General features: G+C 43.6%; 1 protein-coding gene across 5 annotated transcripts in view; it reads left to right on the top strand.

Annotated features, from left to right (window-relative positions):
* ptprja (protein tyrosine phosphatase receptor type Ja) overlaps window positions 1-15,278 on the top strand; it is a 67,253-nt gene that overhangs the window by 25,121 nt on the left and 26,854 nt on the right. For all 5 annotated transcript variants that reach the window (XM_064930345.1, XM_064930344.1, XM_064930343.1 and 2 more), the window contains one exon: window positions 10,795-11,043. In XM_064930345.1, the coding sequence (XP_064786417.1) occupies window positions 10,795-11,043 (249 nt within the window). The remainder of the gene's footprint in view (window positions 1-10,794; window positions 11,044-15,278) is intronic.

Raw genomic sequence — 15,278 nt, 5'->3', positions numbered from 1 at the left:
TAACCGGTGTGAAATGGTTAGCGGGGTGACCTTGAAGTAGTTGTTTGAGACCTTGAAGTAGTTGTTCCCCTTGCTCTGCAAGGGCCGCGGCTTTTGTGGAGCGATGGGTAACAATGCTTTGTGGGTGTCAGTTGTTGATGTGTGTGGTTCGAGCCCAAGTAGGGGCAAGGAGACTGACGGGAGCTATACTGTAACACAAACAAGAAAATGCACATTCAGAGGCAGCGTTTCTAGTGGCCAGTGATTTTAAAGCAGGTACACTGAAATCTGTTTTACATCATTTTCACCAACACATCACCTGTGTAACTACAGCCTACCAGATGAGCTAAATGCCTTCTATGCTCACTTTGAGGCAACACTGAACCATGCATGAGAGCACCAGCTGTTCCATACAACTGTGTGATCTTTTTCTCCGTAGCTAACGTGCGTAAGACCTTTGTACAGGTTAACATTCACAAGGCTGCGAGGCCAGACAGAATACCAGGACGCGTACACAGAGCATGCGCTGACCATCGGCTAGTGTCTTAACTGACATTTTCAATCTATCCCTGACCCAGTCTAACACCAACTTGTTTCAAGCTGAGCACCACAATCACCGTGCCCAAGAACGCCAAGGTAACCTGCCTAAATGACCATCGCCCCGGAGAGCTCACATCTATGGCCATGAAATGCTTTGAAAGGCAGGTCATGGCTCACATCAACACCATCATTCAAGACACCCTTGACCCACTCCAATTCGCATACTGCCTGTCACGTTCTGACCTTAGTTAATTTGTTTTGTCTTTGTTTTAGTATGGTCAGGGCGTGAGTTGGGGTGGGCAGTCTTATTTTTTCTATAATTTGGGATTTCTGTGTTTGGCCTGGTATGGTTCTCAATCAGAGGCAGCTGTCAATCGTTGTCCCTGATTGAGAACCATACTTAGGTAGCCTGGTTTCACCTTTGAGTTGTGGGTGATTATTTTCTGTTCTGTGTTTTGCTTCACCATTCAGGACTGTTCGTTTGCCGTTTTATTGTTTTTTTTTTGTTGAAGTGTTAAGTATTCGTATTAAATAGAATATGGACACCTACCACGCTGCGCATTGGTCTGACATTTCTTACTCCTCGTCTGAGGAGGACGAAGACAAGCGTTACACCGCCCCAACAGATCCACTGATGACGCAAATCTCTATTGGACTCCACACTGCCCTCACCAACCTGGACAAAAGTAATACATACGAAAGAATGTTGTTCATTGACTACAGCTCAGCATTAAACACTACAGTCCCCTCCAAGCTCAGGACCCTGGGATGGACCACCGCCCTCTGCAACTGGATCCTGGACTTCCTGACGGGCCGCCCCCAGGTGATGAGGGTAAGTAGCAACACATCTGCCACGATGATCCTCAACACTGGAGCTTCCCAGGGGTGCGTGCTCAGTTTCCTCCTGTACTCCCTGTTCACCCACGACTGCATGGCCAGGCACGACTCCAACAGCATCATTAAGTTTGCAGACGACACAACAGGTGTAGGCCTGATCACAGACAATGGTGAGACAGCCTATAGGGAGGAGGTCAGAGACCTGGCCAGGTGGTGCCAGAATAGCAACCTATCCCTCAACGTAACAGAGAGTAAGGAGATGAGTGTGGACTACAGGAAATGGAGGACCGAGCATGCCCCCATTCTCATCGACGGGGCTGTAATGGAGCAGATTGAGCGTTTCAAGTTCCTTGGTGTCCACATTAACAACAAACTAGAAACACACCAAGACATTCGTGAAGAGGGCACGACAAATCCTATTCCCCCCCAGGAAACTAAAAAGATTTGGCATGGGTCCTGAGATGCTCAAAAGGTTCTACAGCTGCAATATCGAGAGCATGGTTGCATCACTGCCTGGTACGGCAATTGCTCGGCCTCCGACTGCAAGGCACTACAGAGGGTAGTGCGTACGGCCCAGTACATCGCTGGGGCTAAGCTGCCTGCCATCCAGGACCTCTACACCAGGCGGTGTCAGAGGAAGGTCCTAAAAATTGTCAAAGACCCCAGCCATAGGCTGTTCTCTCTGCTACCGCATGGCAAGCGGTACCAGAGTGCCAAGTCTAGGACAAAAAGGCTTCTCAACAGTTTTTACCCCCAAGCCATAAGTCTCCTGAACAGGTAATCAAATGGCTACCCAGACTATTTGCATTGTGTGCCTCCACCAAACCCTTTTTTTTACATTGCTGCTACTCTGTTTATCATATATGCATAGTCACTTTAACTATACATTCATGTACATACTGCCTCAATTGGCCCGACCAACCAGTGCTCTCGCACATTGGCTAACCAGGCTATCATATATGCATAGTCACTGTAACCATATCTACATGTACATACTACCTCAATCAGCCTGACTTACCGGTGTTTGTATGTAGCCTCGCTACTGTATATAGCCTCGCTAATGTATATAGCCTCGCTACTGTTATTTTTCACTGTTTTATTTCCTTACTTACCTATTGTTCATCTAAAACCTTTTTTTGCACTATTGGTTAGAGCCTGTAAGTAAGAATTTCACTAAGGTCTACACCTGTTGTATTCGGCGCATGTGACAAATAAACTTTGATTTGATGTAATGTATCTACCTCAATTACCTCAAACCCCTGGACATCGACTCGGTACTGGCACCCTGTGTATATAGCCATGTTATCATTACTCATTGTGTATTTATTCCTTGTGTAATTTTCTTTATGACTTTTTCTATGTTTCTCTCTGCATTGTTGGGAAAGACCCGTAAATACGCATTTCACTGTTCGTTTTCAGAGTATGTGACAAATACAATTTATATTTGAATACCTCGCTGTGCCCTTCGAGCTAGCACTAGCTCCCCAGACGTTCAGCAAATGTGTAAGGCAGCTCTAATCCCCGTTAGTATCAGGGGACTAAGAGTCTCCACCTACATAGATGATTACCTGCTTTGCCCCACTTCACAGGAACAAGCAGTACAAGACACAGCTTCCCTTGTCACCCATCTCAATGAGTTAGGGTTCAAGATCAACCAGATAAAGAGCTGAATAGATAGCTAAGCTAATGCTGGACTCTCTCTTCTATCAGGCAACACTATCGGACGGCCGCATCACTTCATTCCGACAGTGCCTCTCCCTGTTCCACAGGTGGCGCTCGGTCAAACACATCACATACATGGAAACCACATGTTTAACTCCATTCCATTCCAGCCATTACAATGAGCCCAACCTCCTATAGCTCCTCCCACAAGCTTCCAAACTACAAGCTTGGCACACCTGTATTTGGGGAGTTTCTCCCATTCTTCTCTGCAGATCCTCTCAAGCTCTGTCAGGTTGAATGGGGAGCGTTGCTGCACAGCTATTTTCAGGTCTCGCCAGAGATGTTTGATCTGGCTGGGCCATTCAAGGACATTGTGACTTGTCCCGAAGCCAGTCTTCGTTGTCTTTGCTGTGCGAGTCGTTGTCTTGTTGGAAAGTGAAACTTTGGCCCAGTCTGAGATCCTGTGCGCTCTGGAGCAGGTTTTCATCAAAGATCTATCTGTAATTTGCTCCGTTCATCTTTCTCTCGATCCTGACTTGTCTTTCAGTCCCTGTCGCTGAAAAACACCCCCACAGCATGATACTGCCACCACCATGCTTCACCGTAGGAATGGTGCCAGGTTTCCTCCAGATGTGAGGCTTGGCATTCAGGCCAAAGAGTTCAATCTTGGTTTCATCAGACCAGAGAATCTTGTTTCTCATGGTCTGAGAGTCTTTAGGTGCCTTTTGCCAAACTCCAAGCGGTCTGTTATGTGCCTTTTAAAGAGGAGTGGCTTCTGTCTGGCCACTCTACCATAAAGGCCTGATTGGTGGAGTGCTGCATAGATGGTTGTCCTTCTGGAAGTTTCTCCCATCTCCACAGAGGAGATCTGTCAGTGACCATTGGGTTCTTGATCACCTCCCTGACCAGGGCCCTTCTCCTCCGATTGTTCATTTTGGCCAGGCAGCCAGCTCTAGAGACTCTTGGTGGTTCCAAACTTGTTCCACTTAAGAATGATGGAGGCCACTGTGTTCTTGGGGGCTTTTAGTGCTGCAGAAATGTTTTGGTATCCTTCCCCAGATCTGTGCCTCGACCTGAGCTTTTTAAAAATATAAATTAGCCTACTTTTTTTTTAAACTATTCACTTTGTCATTTTGGGGTTTTATGTGTAGATTGCTGAGGATTTAAAAAAAAACATTTAATCAATTTTAGAATAAGGCTGTAACATAACAAAATGTGCAAAAAGTCAGGGGGTCTGAATACTTTCCAAAGGCACTGTACATTTGTGAGGTTTTACAGACTGGATGTCACTGCACCTTTGTTGGCACATACTCTCCTCTGAGCCTCTGAGGGGGATACTGTTTCGCAGAGCATGTCTGCGATACTTGAGTTTGCCCAATGTGAGACCCCAAACAATTATTTGAAAGAGAAATGAACCCTTGTGATGTCTTAAGGTTAAAAAATATCCCGCCACTATGTTTAACAGCAGAGAGAACCCCCTAAATGACATTTGTTCAACTTGAAATTGTATTATTTTTCCTAGAGTGACCCCAACATTAGAAAAAGTGAAATATCACCTTTGTTCATATTTCCATGAAAGCTGTACACCACCAGGGTACAAAGATTGTCTTGTAGTCATTTTCACACAGCAGTTATAAAATCATTTACACACTACAAAAACCACAAAGACACACACACACACAATGAGAAATTGAGGATATGTCTGCTACTGATTGAACTCAGCCAGCAGCTCCTGAAGAGGAAGATCATCATGATTGGCAAAGTTAGAAAGAACAAGCCTGAGCTCCCCCCTGCACTCCTCGCAACAAGGGGGAGAGAGTCATTCACCCCCACCACCACTCTAGTTTCTTACCTCCAAAAGAGGAACAAGAATGTGGTCCTCCTGAACACACTGCACAAAACGGCTGAGGTCAGTGATCGTGAGGACAGGAAGCCAGCCATCATCCTGGACTACAACCACAAAGGAGGCGTGGACAACCTGGACAAAGTGATATGAATTTACAGCTGCAGGAGGATGACTGCCCGCTGGCCCCCGGTCATCTTCCATAACATTATTGATGTGTCCTCATACAATGCCTTTGTGATAGATCATCCCTAACTGGATGCCTGAAAAGCGGAACAAGAAGAGGGTGTTCCTGGAGAACCTGGGAAAGGCACTTGTAACCCCACACATTCAAAGGAAGGAGTGCCTCCCCCGCACAGCAGCCTCTGCAGCGCTTGTGAAAGCTGTTCAGGGGGCTGAATCTTGTCCTGATCCACCTGAGGCTGCAGCTAGGGCAGGCAAGAGGAGGAGATGCCAATTCTGCTCCCCATAAAAGGACTGTAAAACAATTATGACAGGTGTTTTATAATAAAAATGAGTGTTGTCCACTGATTAAAGGCAGTCATTCTGCATTATGAAGGGGGAAAACCCAGATATTCACAAAGTTTGTGATGAATGACAGGTTGTTTCTTCATGCAAAATAGATTTTGGGTTTAAAACTCAATTAAACTGCTCTATTTTAGGGGTTTAGTGAAGGCGGGTCATTTTTTACCCTTAGGACAAGGGGAGTATACAGAATGTTAAGACTACACAAGGGTTTAGTTACTTTCGTAACTCCGGTTCTCTGATAATAGAACAAGCTATCTCACCGCATTTCCCTGCTCGCAAGAGTTCAAGGAAGAGAGAAATGCTTGAGAATAACCGGTGGGCGAGTCGCCACTGTCTCTGACAACACGTTGTGTTATTGGTTCTTCCTAGTCGTGAGCCGCCATCAAATCCTAATGTGAGATATCTCACTTTGTGAGATATGAGATAACCAGGGTTACGAAAGAAACATTGTTTAGTATTTTTTATTACTCTAAGTAAAAGAGGAGATAGTAATTCATCTAATTGCATGATCTTCTCCCAAAATGTACATTTCTTGCACGTTCAGAGCCTGAAGTCATCAAGAAACTTACCTGTCACTGAAATTACAGGATTATCTGTGTCTCTGATCTGTGTCTCAAGAAATGTACATTTTGGGAGAAGATCATGCAATTACATGAATGAACCAGAGGGAAACAGCTCCTTCTATAGAGCAGAGTGAACTGATGGCAGTAGAGATATGAATGAAGCTACCAATGAGACAGCCTTAAGTGTAACTGAGCGGACTGCTGGAGGGCAGTACACATTCAGGGTCACTGCAGTGGCTGGAAATGATATTACTTTACTTGCCACATGCCCGAATACAACAGGTGTAAACCTTACTGTGAAATGCAGTTCAAGAAATATTTACCAAATAAACTCAAGTAAAATATTATAAAAAGTAACAATAATGAGAATATATAAAGGGGGTGCCAGTACTGAGTCAATGTGCGGGGTACAGGTTAGTTGAAGAGCGTCTGCAAAATGACTTAAATGTAAATGTAAATGTAATTTGTATATGTAGGTAGTGGTAAAGTGACTATGCATAGATAATACACAGCGAGTAGGTGCGGCGGCGGGGAATGTCAATGTAAATAGTCCGGGTGGCCATTTGATTAATTGGTCAGCAGTCTTATGGCTTGGGGGTAGAAGCTGTTAAGGATCCTTTAGGTCCTAGACTTGGCGCTCCGGTACCACTTGCCGTGCGGTAGCAGAGAGAACAGTCTATGACTTGGGTGACTGGAGTCTGACAATTTTTTGGGGTTTTCCTCTGACACCACCTAGTACAAAGGTCCAGGATGGCAGGAAGCTTGGCCCCAGTGATTTACTGGGCCGGACGCACTATCCTCTGCAGTTCCTTGCGGTCAGATGCCGAGCAGTTGCCATATCAGGTGGTGATGCAATAAGTCAGGATAACCTCGATGGAGCAGCTGTAGAACTTTTTGAGAATCTGGGGATCCATGACAAATCTTTTCAGTCTCCTGAGGGGGAAAAGGTGTTGTCATGCTGTCTTCACAACTATCTTGCTGTGTTTGGACCATGGTAGTTTGTTGGTGATGTAGACACCAAGGAACTTGAAACTCACGACCCGCTCCACTACAGCCCCATTGATGTTAATGGGGGCCTGTTCGGCCCGCCTTTTCCTGTAATCCGCGATCAGCTCCTTTTTCTTGCTCACATTGAGGGAGAGGTTGTTGTCCTGGCACGACACTGCCAGGTCTCTGACCTCCTCCCTATTGGCTGTCTCGTTGTCGGTGATCAGGCCTACCACTGTTGTGTCATCAGCAAACTTAATGATGGTGTTGGAGTCATGTTTGGCCACGCAGTCATGGGTGAACAGGGAGTACAGGAGGGGACTAAGCTCACACCCCTGAGGGGCCCCAGTGTTGAGGATCAGCGTGGCAGACGTGTTGTTGCATACCCTTACCACCTGGGGGCGGCTCGTCAGGAAGTCCAGGATCCAGTAGCAGAGGGAGGTGTTTAGTCCCAGGGTCTTTAGCTTAGTGATGAGCTTTGTGGGCACTATGGTGTTTAACGCTGAGCTGTAGTCAATGAACAGCATTCTCACATAGGTGTTCCTTTTGTCCAAGTGGGAATGGGCCGTGTGGAGTACGATTGAGATTGCTTCAACTGTGGATCTGTTGGGGCGGTATGCAAATTGGAGTGGGTCTAGGGTATCTGTGAAGATGCTGTTGATGTGAGCCATGACCAGCCTTTCAGAGCACTTCATGTCTACCAACGTGCTACGGGGCGGTAATCATTTAGGCAGGTTACCTTAGTTTCCTTGGACACAAGGACTATGGTGGTCTGCTTGAAACATGTAGGTATCACAGACTTGGTAAGGTTGAAAATGTCAGTGAAGACACTTGCCAATTGGTCAGCGCATGCTTTGAGTACACATCCTGGTAATCCGTCTGGCCCCGCGGCTTTGTGAATGTTGACCTGTTTACGTCGGCTACTGAGAGCGTTATCACACAGTCATCTGGAACAGCTGGTGCTCTCATGCATGCTTCAGTGTTCATCTCATCTGGTAGGCTCTTGTCACTGGGCAGCTCACGACGGTATTTCCCTTTGTAGTGCGTAATAATTTTCAAGCTCTGCCACTTCCGACGAGCGTCAGAGCCGGTGTAGTAGCATTCAATCTTAATCCTGTATTGACGCTTTGCCAGTTTGATGGTTCATCTGAGGGCATAGCACGATTTCTCATAAGTGTCCGGATTCGTGTCCCGCTCCTTGAAAGCGGCAGCTCTAGTCTTTAGCTCGATCTGGATGTTGCCTGTAATCCACCGCTTCTGGTTGGGATATGTACGGTCACTGTGGGGACGATGTCGTCGATGCACTTCTTGATGAAGCTGATGACTGAGGCTGGTGTAATCCTCAATGCCATTGGATGAATCCCGGAATGTATTCCAGTATGTGCTAGCAAAACAGTCCTGTAGCGTAGCATTCGCGTCATCTGACCACTCCCATATTGAGCAAGTCACTGGTACTTCATGGTTTAGTTTTTGCTTGTAAGCAGGAATAAGGTGGATCGAATTATGATCAGATTTGCCAAATGGAGGGCGAGGGAGAGCTTTGCATGCATCTCTGTGTGTGGAGTAAAGGTGATCTAGAGTTTATTTCCTTTCAACATTATCAGTGTCTCTGAGCTGGACTGAACCAGAGGGAAACAGCTCCTTCGATAGAGCAGAGCGGACTGATAGCAGTAAAACTGTGAATACAACTACCAGTGGGACAAACGTTGACATCACTGAGCTGACTGCTGGAGTACAGTACAGATTAATGGTCTCTGCAGTCATTTCTGATAAAATTACTGTCAGATTACCCATACTTTTCTATCAGTATATCCATAAGATACTGTAAAAAAACAAACATTTTTGCCCCAAAACTTTTCATTAAATTGATCATGCTATCAATCTTTACATTATGCTTTTAGAGGAATGATTTTTGCACCCTACATACTTACCTTACATTTCAGTAGAAGTGTAAAAGTAGCAGTCTTCTCCTCATTTTATGAGGAATTCAATAAATAATTAGGATTCCTGTGATCTTTTACCAAAATGTCCCTCTCTTGCACGCACAGAGCCCACAATCATCAGGAACCCTACTGTCTCTGAAATCACAACATCATCTATGTCTTTGAGCTGGACTGAACCAGAGGGAAATAGCTCCTTCTATAGAGTAGAGTGGACTGATGGCAGTAAAACTATGAATACAACTACACATGAGACAGCCTTCAACATCAATGAACTGACTGCTGGAGTTTGGTACACATTCAGAGTCACTGCAGTGGCTGGAGATAACATGACGGAAGGAGTTGCTTATGTAACAAATCAAGCCACAAGTAAGTCTCACTGAAAGTTGCTTAATGCAGATTTGTTTGCCTCAAACTGAGCTGGAAACTAACCTCAACCATCAGATGACTCTTCTCTGGCGTTCATCCCTTACTCGGTTGTTCTCTTCACCGACAACCTTCTCTTTCGCTCTTTTCTTTCTCTCTTTCTCTCCCCCTCTACTCCTCATTCACAAACAGAACCTGCCGTCATCGCAACCCCTACTGTCATTCAGACCACCACGTCTCTCTCTCTGAGCTGGACCAAGCCTACAGGAGAGGCAGCAGGCTACAGGGTGGAGTTTCATAACGGAAGAACAGGGAAGGACCAACTTACATCCACCACCTCTGCCATCATAGAGAGCCTGACCCAAGGGACCCAGTACACACTCCAGGTCTGTGCCATCGCCCAGGACAAGATAACAGAAGGCGACCCTCCATAAAGGCCAGATTTGTGCAATATACGACTGATTGTTGTCCTATGGACAGAGTCTCCCACCTCAGCTGTAGATCTCTGCAGTTCATCCAGAGTGATCATGGGCCTCTTGGCTGCATCTCTGATCAGTCTTCTCCTTGTATGAGCTGAAAGTTTAGAGGGACGGCCAGGTCTTGGTAGATTTGCAGTGGTCTGATACTCCTTCCACTTCAATATTATCGCTTGCACAGTGCTCCTTGGGATGTTTAAAGCTTGGGAAATCTTTTTGTATCCAAATCCGGCTTTAAACTTCTTCACAACAGTATCTCGGACCTGCCTGGTGTGTTCCTTGTTCTTCATGATGCTCTCTGCGCTTTTAACGGACCTCTGAGACTATCACAGTGCAGGTGCATTTATACGGAGACTTGATTACACACAGGTGGATTGAAGTTATCATCATTAGTCATTTAGGTCAACATTGGATCATTCAGAGATCCTCACTGAACTTCTGGAGAGAGTTTGCTGCACTGAAAATAAAGGGGCTGAATAGTTTTGCACGACCAATTTTTCAGTTTTTGATTTGTTAAAAAAGTTTGAAATATCCGATAAATGTCGTTCCACTTAATGATTGTGTCCCACTTGTTGTTGATTCTTCACAAAAAAATACAGTTTTATATCTTTATGTTTGAAGCCTGAAATGTGGCAAAAGGTCGCAAAGTTCAAGGGGGCCGAATACTTTCGCAAGGCACTGTATGTGTGCAATTCAAAGGGTGAATGGGCAATACAAAATATTAAAGTGCCTTTGACCAAGGTATGGTAGTAGGTGCTAGGCGCACTGGTTTTTCATTCTCAACAGTTTCCAGCGTGTATCAAGAATTGTCCACCACCACCACAAGGACTTACAGCCAACTTGACACAACTGTGGAAAGCACTGGAGTCAACATTGGCCAGCAACCTTGTGGAACGCTTGGCACCTTGTTGAGTCCATGCCGATGAATTAAGGCTGTTCTGAGGGCACAAGGGGGTGCAACTCAATAGTAGGATGGTGTTCCTCATTTTTTGTACACTCAGTGTATTTTTCTTTAATTTCTTTTTAATAAGTAGAACTAAATGGGGGTTTTTCTCACCCCTTTTCCTCCACAGAGCCCGGAGTTGTCGGCAACCTCAATGTGATTGGAACCACAACATCGTCTGTGTATCTGAGCTGGACTCAACCAAAGGGAAACAGTGCATTCTATAGAGTAGAGGGGGCTGGTGTCAGTATGAATACCACAGAAACCTCCACTACCATCTCTGGGCTGACTGCTGGAGTGCAGTACAACTTCACAGTCACTACAGTGGCTGGAGATAAAACAACTGTAGGAGAAGGCAATACAACAGCCACTTTCACAAGTAAGTCCTCTTTCAAGTTTGGTGTGGTATGACTCAAAGGATTTGGATACACAGGTAAGGCGAATACGTAATTGTTGAAAATGGCTAAACAAATAATTGGTTGTTGACTAGCCTATCCATAGACGGTAACTAACGTTAGCGTCTAATTCAAGAAGGTATCTTCCATCCGGAGGGTTTTTTATTAAAAGCTCCTACGGTCAGTCTGAACTAAACACGCATCGCTTGCGGTACGGGTTTGGAAACATAAGGACCTCATCTTTCAGATTAGCGATAAATAATAAAATGTTCAATTACTACACACATCTTTATAGGGTAAATGTTCCTAGACGGCCATATTTCCTTGTTTACGGAAGACAGACTGCTGCGAACACATTTGTGTAACGGATGGAAGGATGCCAAAAAAGTGTTGTCACAGAAAATACCGTTGGCTGCAATGGCGTTAAACCCGGTTAAAACAGTATCTATTTTGCGCTTGTGAAATAATTTTGATATGAAAGTAAAGGTCTTTATGTTTCTAGAACCGTAATGCAATTGAGAATTGATTCATGTTTAGAAAGAGTATTTGGCTGTTTTGCCTGCCAGTACCAGTTTCCCTCTAAACATAAATTCCTTGGACCTCATTTACAACCGTACATTTCACACTAAATGTCTGTGTGCACCATTTCAGAAAATGTCTGCTCACTTACAAAAATATAGAGATTTATAAACTTGGCACACGCCATTCATACACATATTTCCTGTTATAAACCAAACCCGTTGTAAAACTGCGTGATCGAGCATTAAAACTCCGCCTGGAAAACACCCCCATTCGCCTTTTATGGTGACAATGTCCATTCTTTGCTGTATAATTTGAAACTTGACAATCGGCAACGGCAGTTTCTTAAAGAAAGAGCAATGGCAATTTTGATCACATTTCTGTAGAGGTGTGAGCAGACAGTTCCGATATTTTGCAGTGACTTTTTCTAACTAAACTTGCATGCCGCCTACAGTAACTGCCTGTCCACACATTTTGCAAGATTGATTGCATATTCAAAACAATTTAAATGCTACAGCCCCACACTTCGATGCAAAATACTAAATTGTTGTTCAATAGTAGTTTAATGGGTTTCTATGTCCTGCCTTCTTATTCACCTCATTTAACGGAAATATGGGCGTTAGTTTTGTGTGGGGGACTTCCGGTTAAGCACTTTCAGCCAATAGTTCGCAGTTTGCTAGCCAACTAACTTTGTATCACTTCTCACAACTCTCCGAACATGGATTCACGCAAAACGGGCATTTTATGTTCGGTTTAAGGGGATGCCACAATAACTAGCAAAAACGGAAGCTGTTCATGGTGCAGGAGTGTTTTGACACATAACTTTTTGTTGCGGAGCGAGTGCAGTTGTGAGGCACCTTTTGATTTGAGCCCACCTCTGATGCTGTATCATGACGTCTGACGAGTTTACACTTGCAGGGAGGAAGGAATGATTTTTTAAAAATTTGTATTTTTTTTATTAACAACAAATCAATACATAACGCACATGAGGGAACATATGCATACATATATTACAAACAATGAACAATCGAGCTAGGGTTACAATATCACATTACAATTATACAAGGACCTTATGGGACGTACAAATACTTACAATTCTAACAGCTTTTTTTGTTAGTAGAGCATTTAACCGTCTTAAAATACAGTTCAATTTATTTTTGTAGGGTACGAAAATGTAGTTTTCTGTTTGTAAATTTACATTTGTGTATATGAAATTTGGCAAAGAATAATGAAATGAATTACATAAAAATGTTTCAGCTTATTTCTATTGTATGTAAAGAATCCAAACAGTACATCTTTCCACAATAGTGTAAAATCTTTATAAATGTGTTCAATTATAAACCTACTGATGTCTTGCCACAGTTTTCTTACATGCATACAATGTCAAAAACGATGCAACACTGTTTCTGAGTGGTCATTATAAAATGAGCAATTTGAGTTGATGTTTTCCTTAAACATCTTCATATAGTGTTTGGCAGGATAATATTTATGAATAATTTTAAAGGAAACGTCCTTAATTTTGTTAACAAGTAGGTATGTGTGTGGCAACATCCAAACTTTTTCCCAACAGATATTATCAATAAATCAATTGCAATAAGGCATGACATAAGGTATAGATACAACATCCTGCTGAAACAAGGTTCGTAGAGCTCTGTTGTTAAATGGACCGCCCTTGCCCGGAAATTCGTCACTCGTTCGTCCCGCGACGATTATGTTTTCAGTCACCGGTAGCATGTGGGTGCTTTATATGCCTTACAGTCAATTATGATTGCATGTCTATTATATTAACTATAGAATTATTCACACACGCCTACTGTATGATAGCAAGCAAATTAATTAGCTAACTAACGTTAGCCTGCCTAGGTGGAACTTCTGAAGAAGAAAAGTGTTTTATTTCTACAATTTCCAAAAGCTAACCAAACAAAAACATCATTACTTTTACGAGACGTGTTTGTGCGTTAGTAGCACAATTTCTAACTTATTTACACTTGCATGTTTTTACTTACACTTGAATGTTGACTCCATTGTGACGTTGAGGTTTTAAGTTTTGGCTGACTTTTCTTAGCGGATGTACAATCATCGCAAATTGAATTATGGGGCGTTTCTGGCCCCGAAGTGAACATAATTGTACACTCGCAAACCCCATTAAAAACAAGGGCTGAGGGGCTTACGTTGCAAACTTCCCTTGCTTGGCTAATCATTGGACCGACTACAAATATGGCCTCGGGTATTCCCCCAAGGGTATAAACCGAGGGTAAGTGGACGAGGGCGTGTCTTTTGAGTTTGAAACGCAGCCAGGGGCTTCACCATCCGAGATCTGTTGTGTGAGAGGAAGGTAAACCAGCCTTCACTCAGAAAGGAGACCAGCTGTCTGACGAGGATGTCACAAGCACGAGAAGGATAGCTAATGTACCTATCAGTACCTATCCCAGGTCGCAATTGTAAATGAGAACTTGTTCTCAACTTGCCTACCTGGTTAAATAAAGGTGAAATAAATAAAATACACGTTGAGAGAGTTATCAGACGACTCAAGGGTGTTCAAAATCCTCTCCCAGACTGTTCCCATCAACCTGACGCACAAAATGGACAAAATCCTTAAGAATATGTGCAGCACTTGTTAACATGCAAGGTGAGATCATCCATGAGGATGCTGAGTGAGCAGTGAGAATGTTAATGCATATGAAATGTAACTCTATATGCACTATCATTTCATCCACATGAGATACTGTGTGTATATATAGTTTCCTATTTAATCTGAGTCATGATCCTACACTTTACATGTTCCTGATAATTACAGGCATTCAATAGGTGCTGTTATCATGCCTTCTTCAATCTATTTTAAAATACATTGTCTTCAACACCAGAAGGTCTAACAGACCAAGAGGGAAGACAACTGTTTACCAAGTGCCACACTTGTTTTCTTCATTTGTGCCCTTGAAAACCTAACCCAGAATCAAACTGAAAACACATTTGAAACCCTCAAGACATGCCTCCTTGTCCTTAATTTTAAAATGTTGAGTATCAAAGAAAATGTCACAAGTAGAATTTCATAGTGTTTTTATTAACACCACAATTTGCCAAGTGCAAGATTAATTATGGTATGCTTAGATACGTCCATGAAGTGACATATGAAAAGAGCTATACAAGGTACAATACACAATAATCCTAAATCATGAGTTCTCCGTAGGCATGTAGGATGAGAGCTGTACAAGGCGGGATATAAAAACCCCCACCAAGAATTATGCAAATATAATCAGGTAAATGTACATATGAAGAGAAGTGTGCAAGACAAAAAAAACCCCACAAAGACTTATGCTTAGATAATAAGGTAGAGCTGACAGAGAACTTTACAAAGCACAAAATATAGGAACTATTTAAAAACACAGAAGTATTAGGACCCTATATACCACAGGTGAACATATTTGGAGCAGAGTTAGTCTGCATGACTGGAGTCATCTACTATCCTTGGCAGCATAAGTGTGAAATAGAATCCCTTCAGTTCAGTGATGACATCAGCACAGAACTTCACATCAAAAGGCACATCAATAACAACCTGCTCGCTGCTCGGATGGAGTCCAGACAAGCAGTTTGCATCTCTCGAATCCTGTGCAGAACATGCCTATTTGCACCTGCATGTAGTACCCACGGGCTCCATTAGGTCGCCGCTGAGGAACCCCATCCACCAGCTTCACATCGGTGA

The sequence above is a fragment of the Oncorhynchus masou genome, chromosome 22 (genome assembly GCF_036934945.1).
Source record: "Oncorhynchus masou masou isolate Uvic2021 chromosome 22, UVic_Omas_1.1, whole genome shotgun sequence".
In the NCBI taxonomy this organism is placed as follows: Eukaryota; Metazoa; Chordata; class Actinopteri; order Salmoniformes; family Salmonidae; genus Oncorhynchus; species Oncorhynchus masou.
Note: the sequence above shows the minus strand (reverse complement) of the source record. Positions and strands in the feature narration are given on the sequence as shown.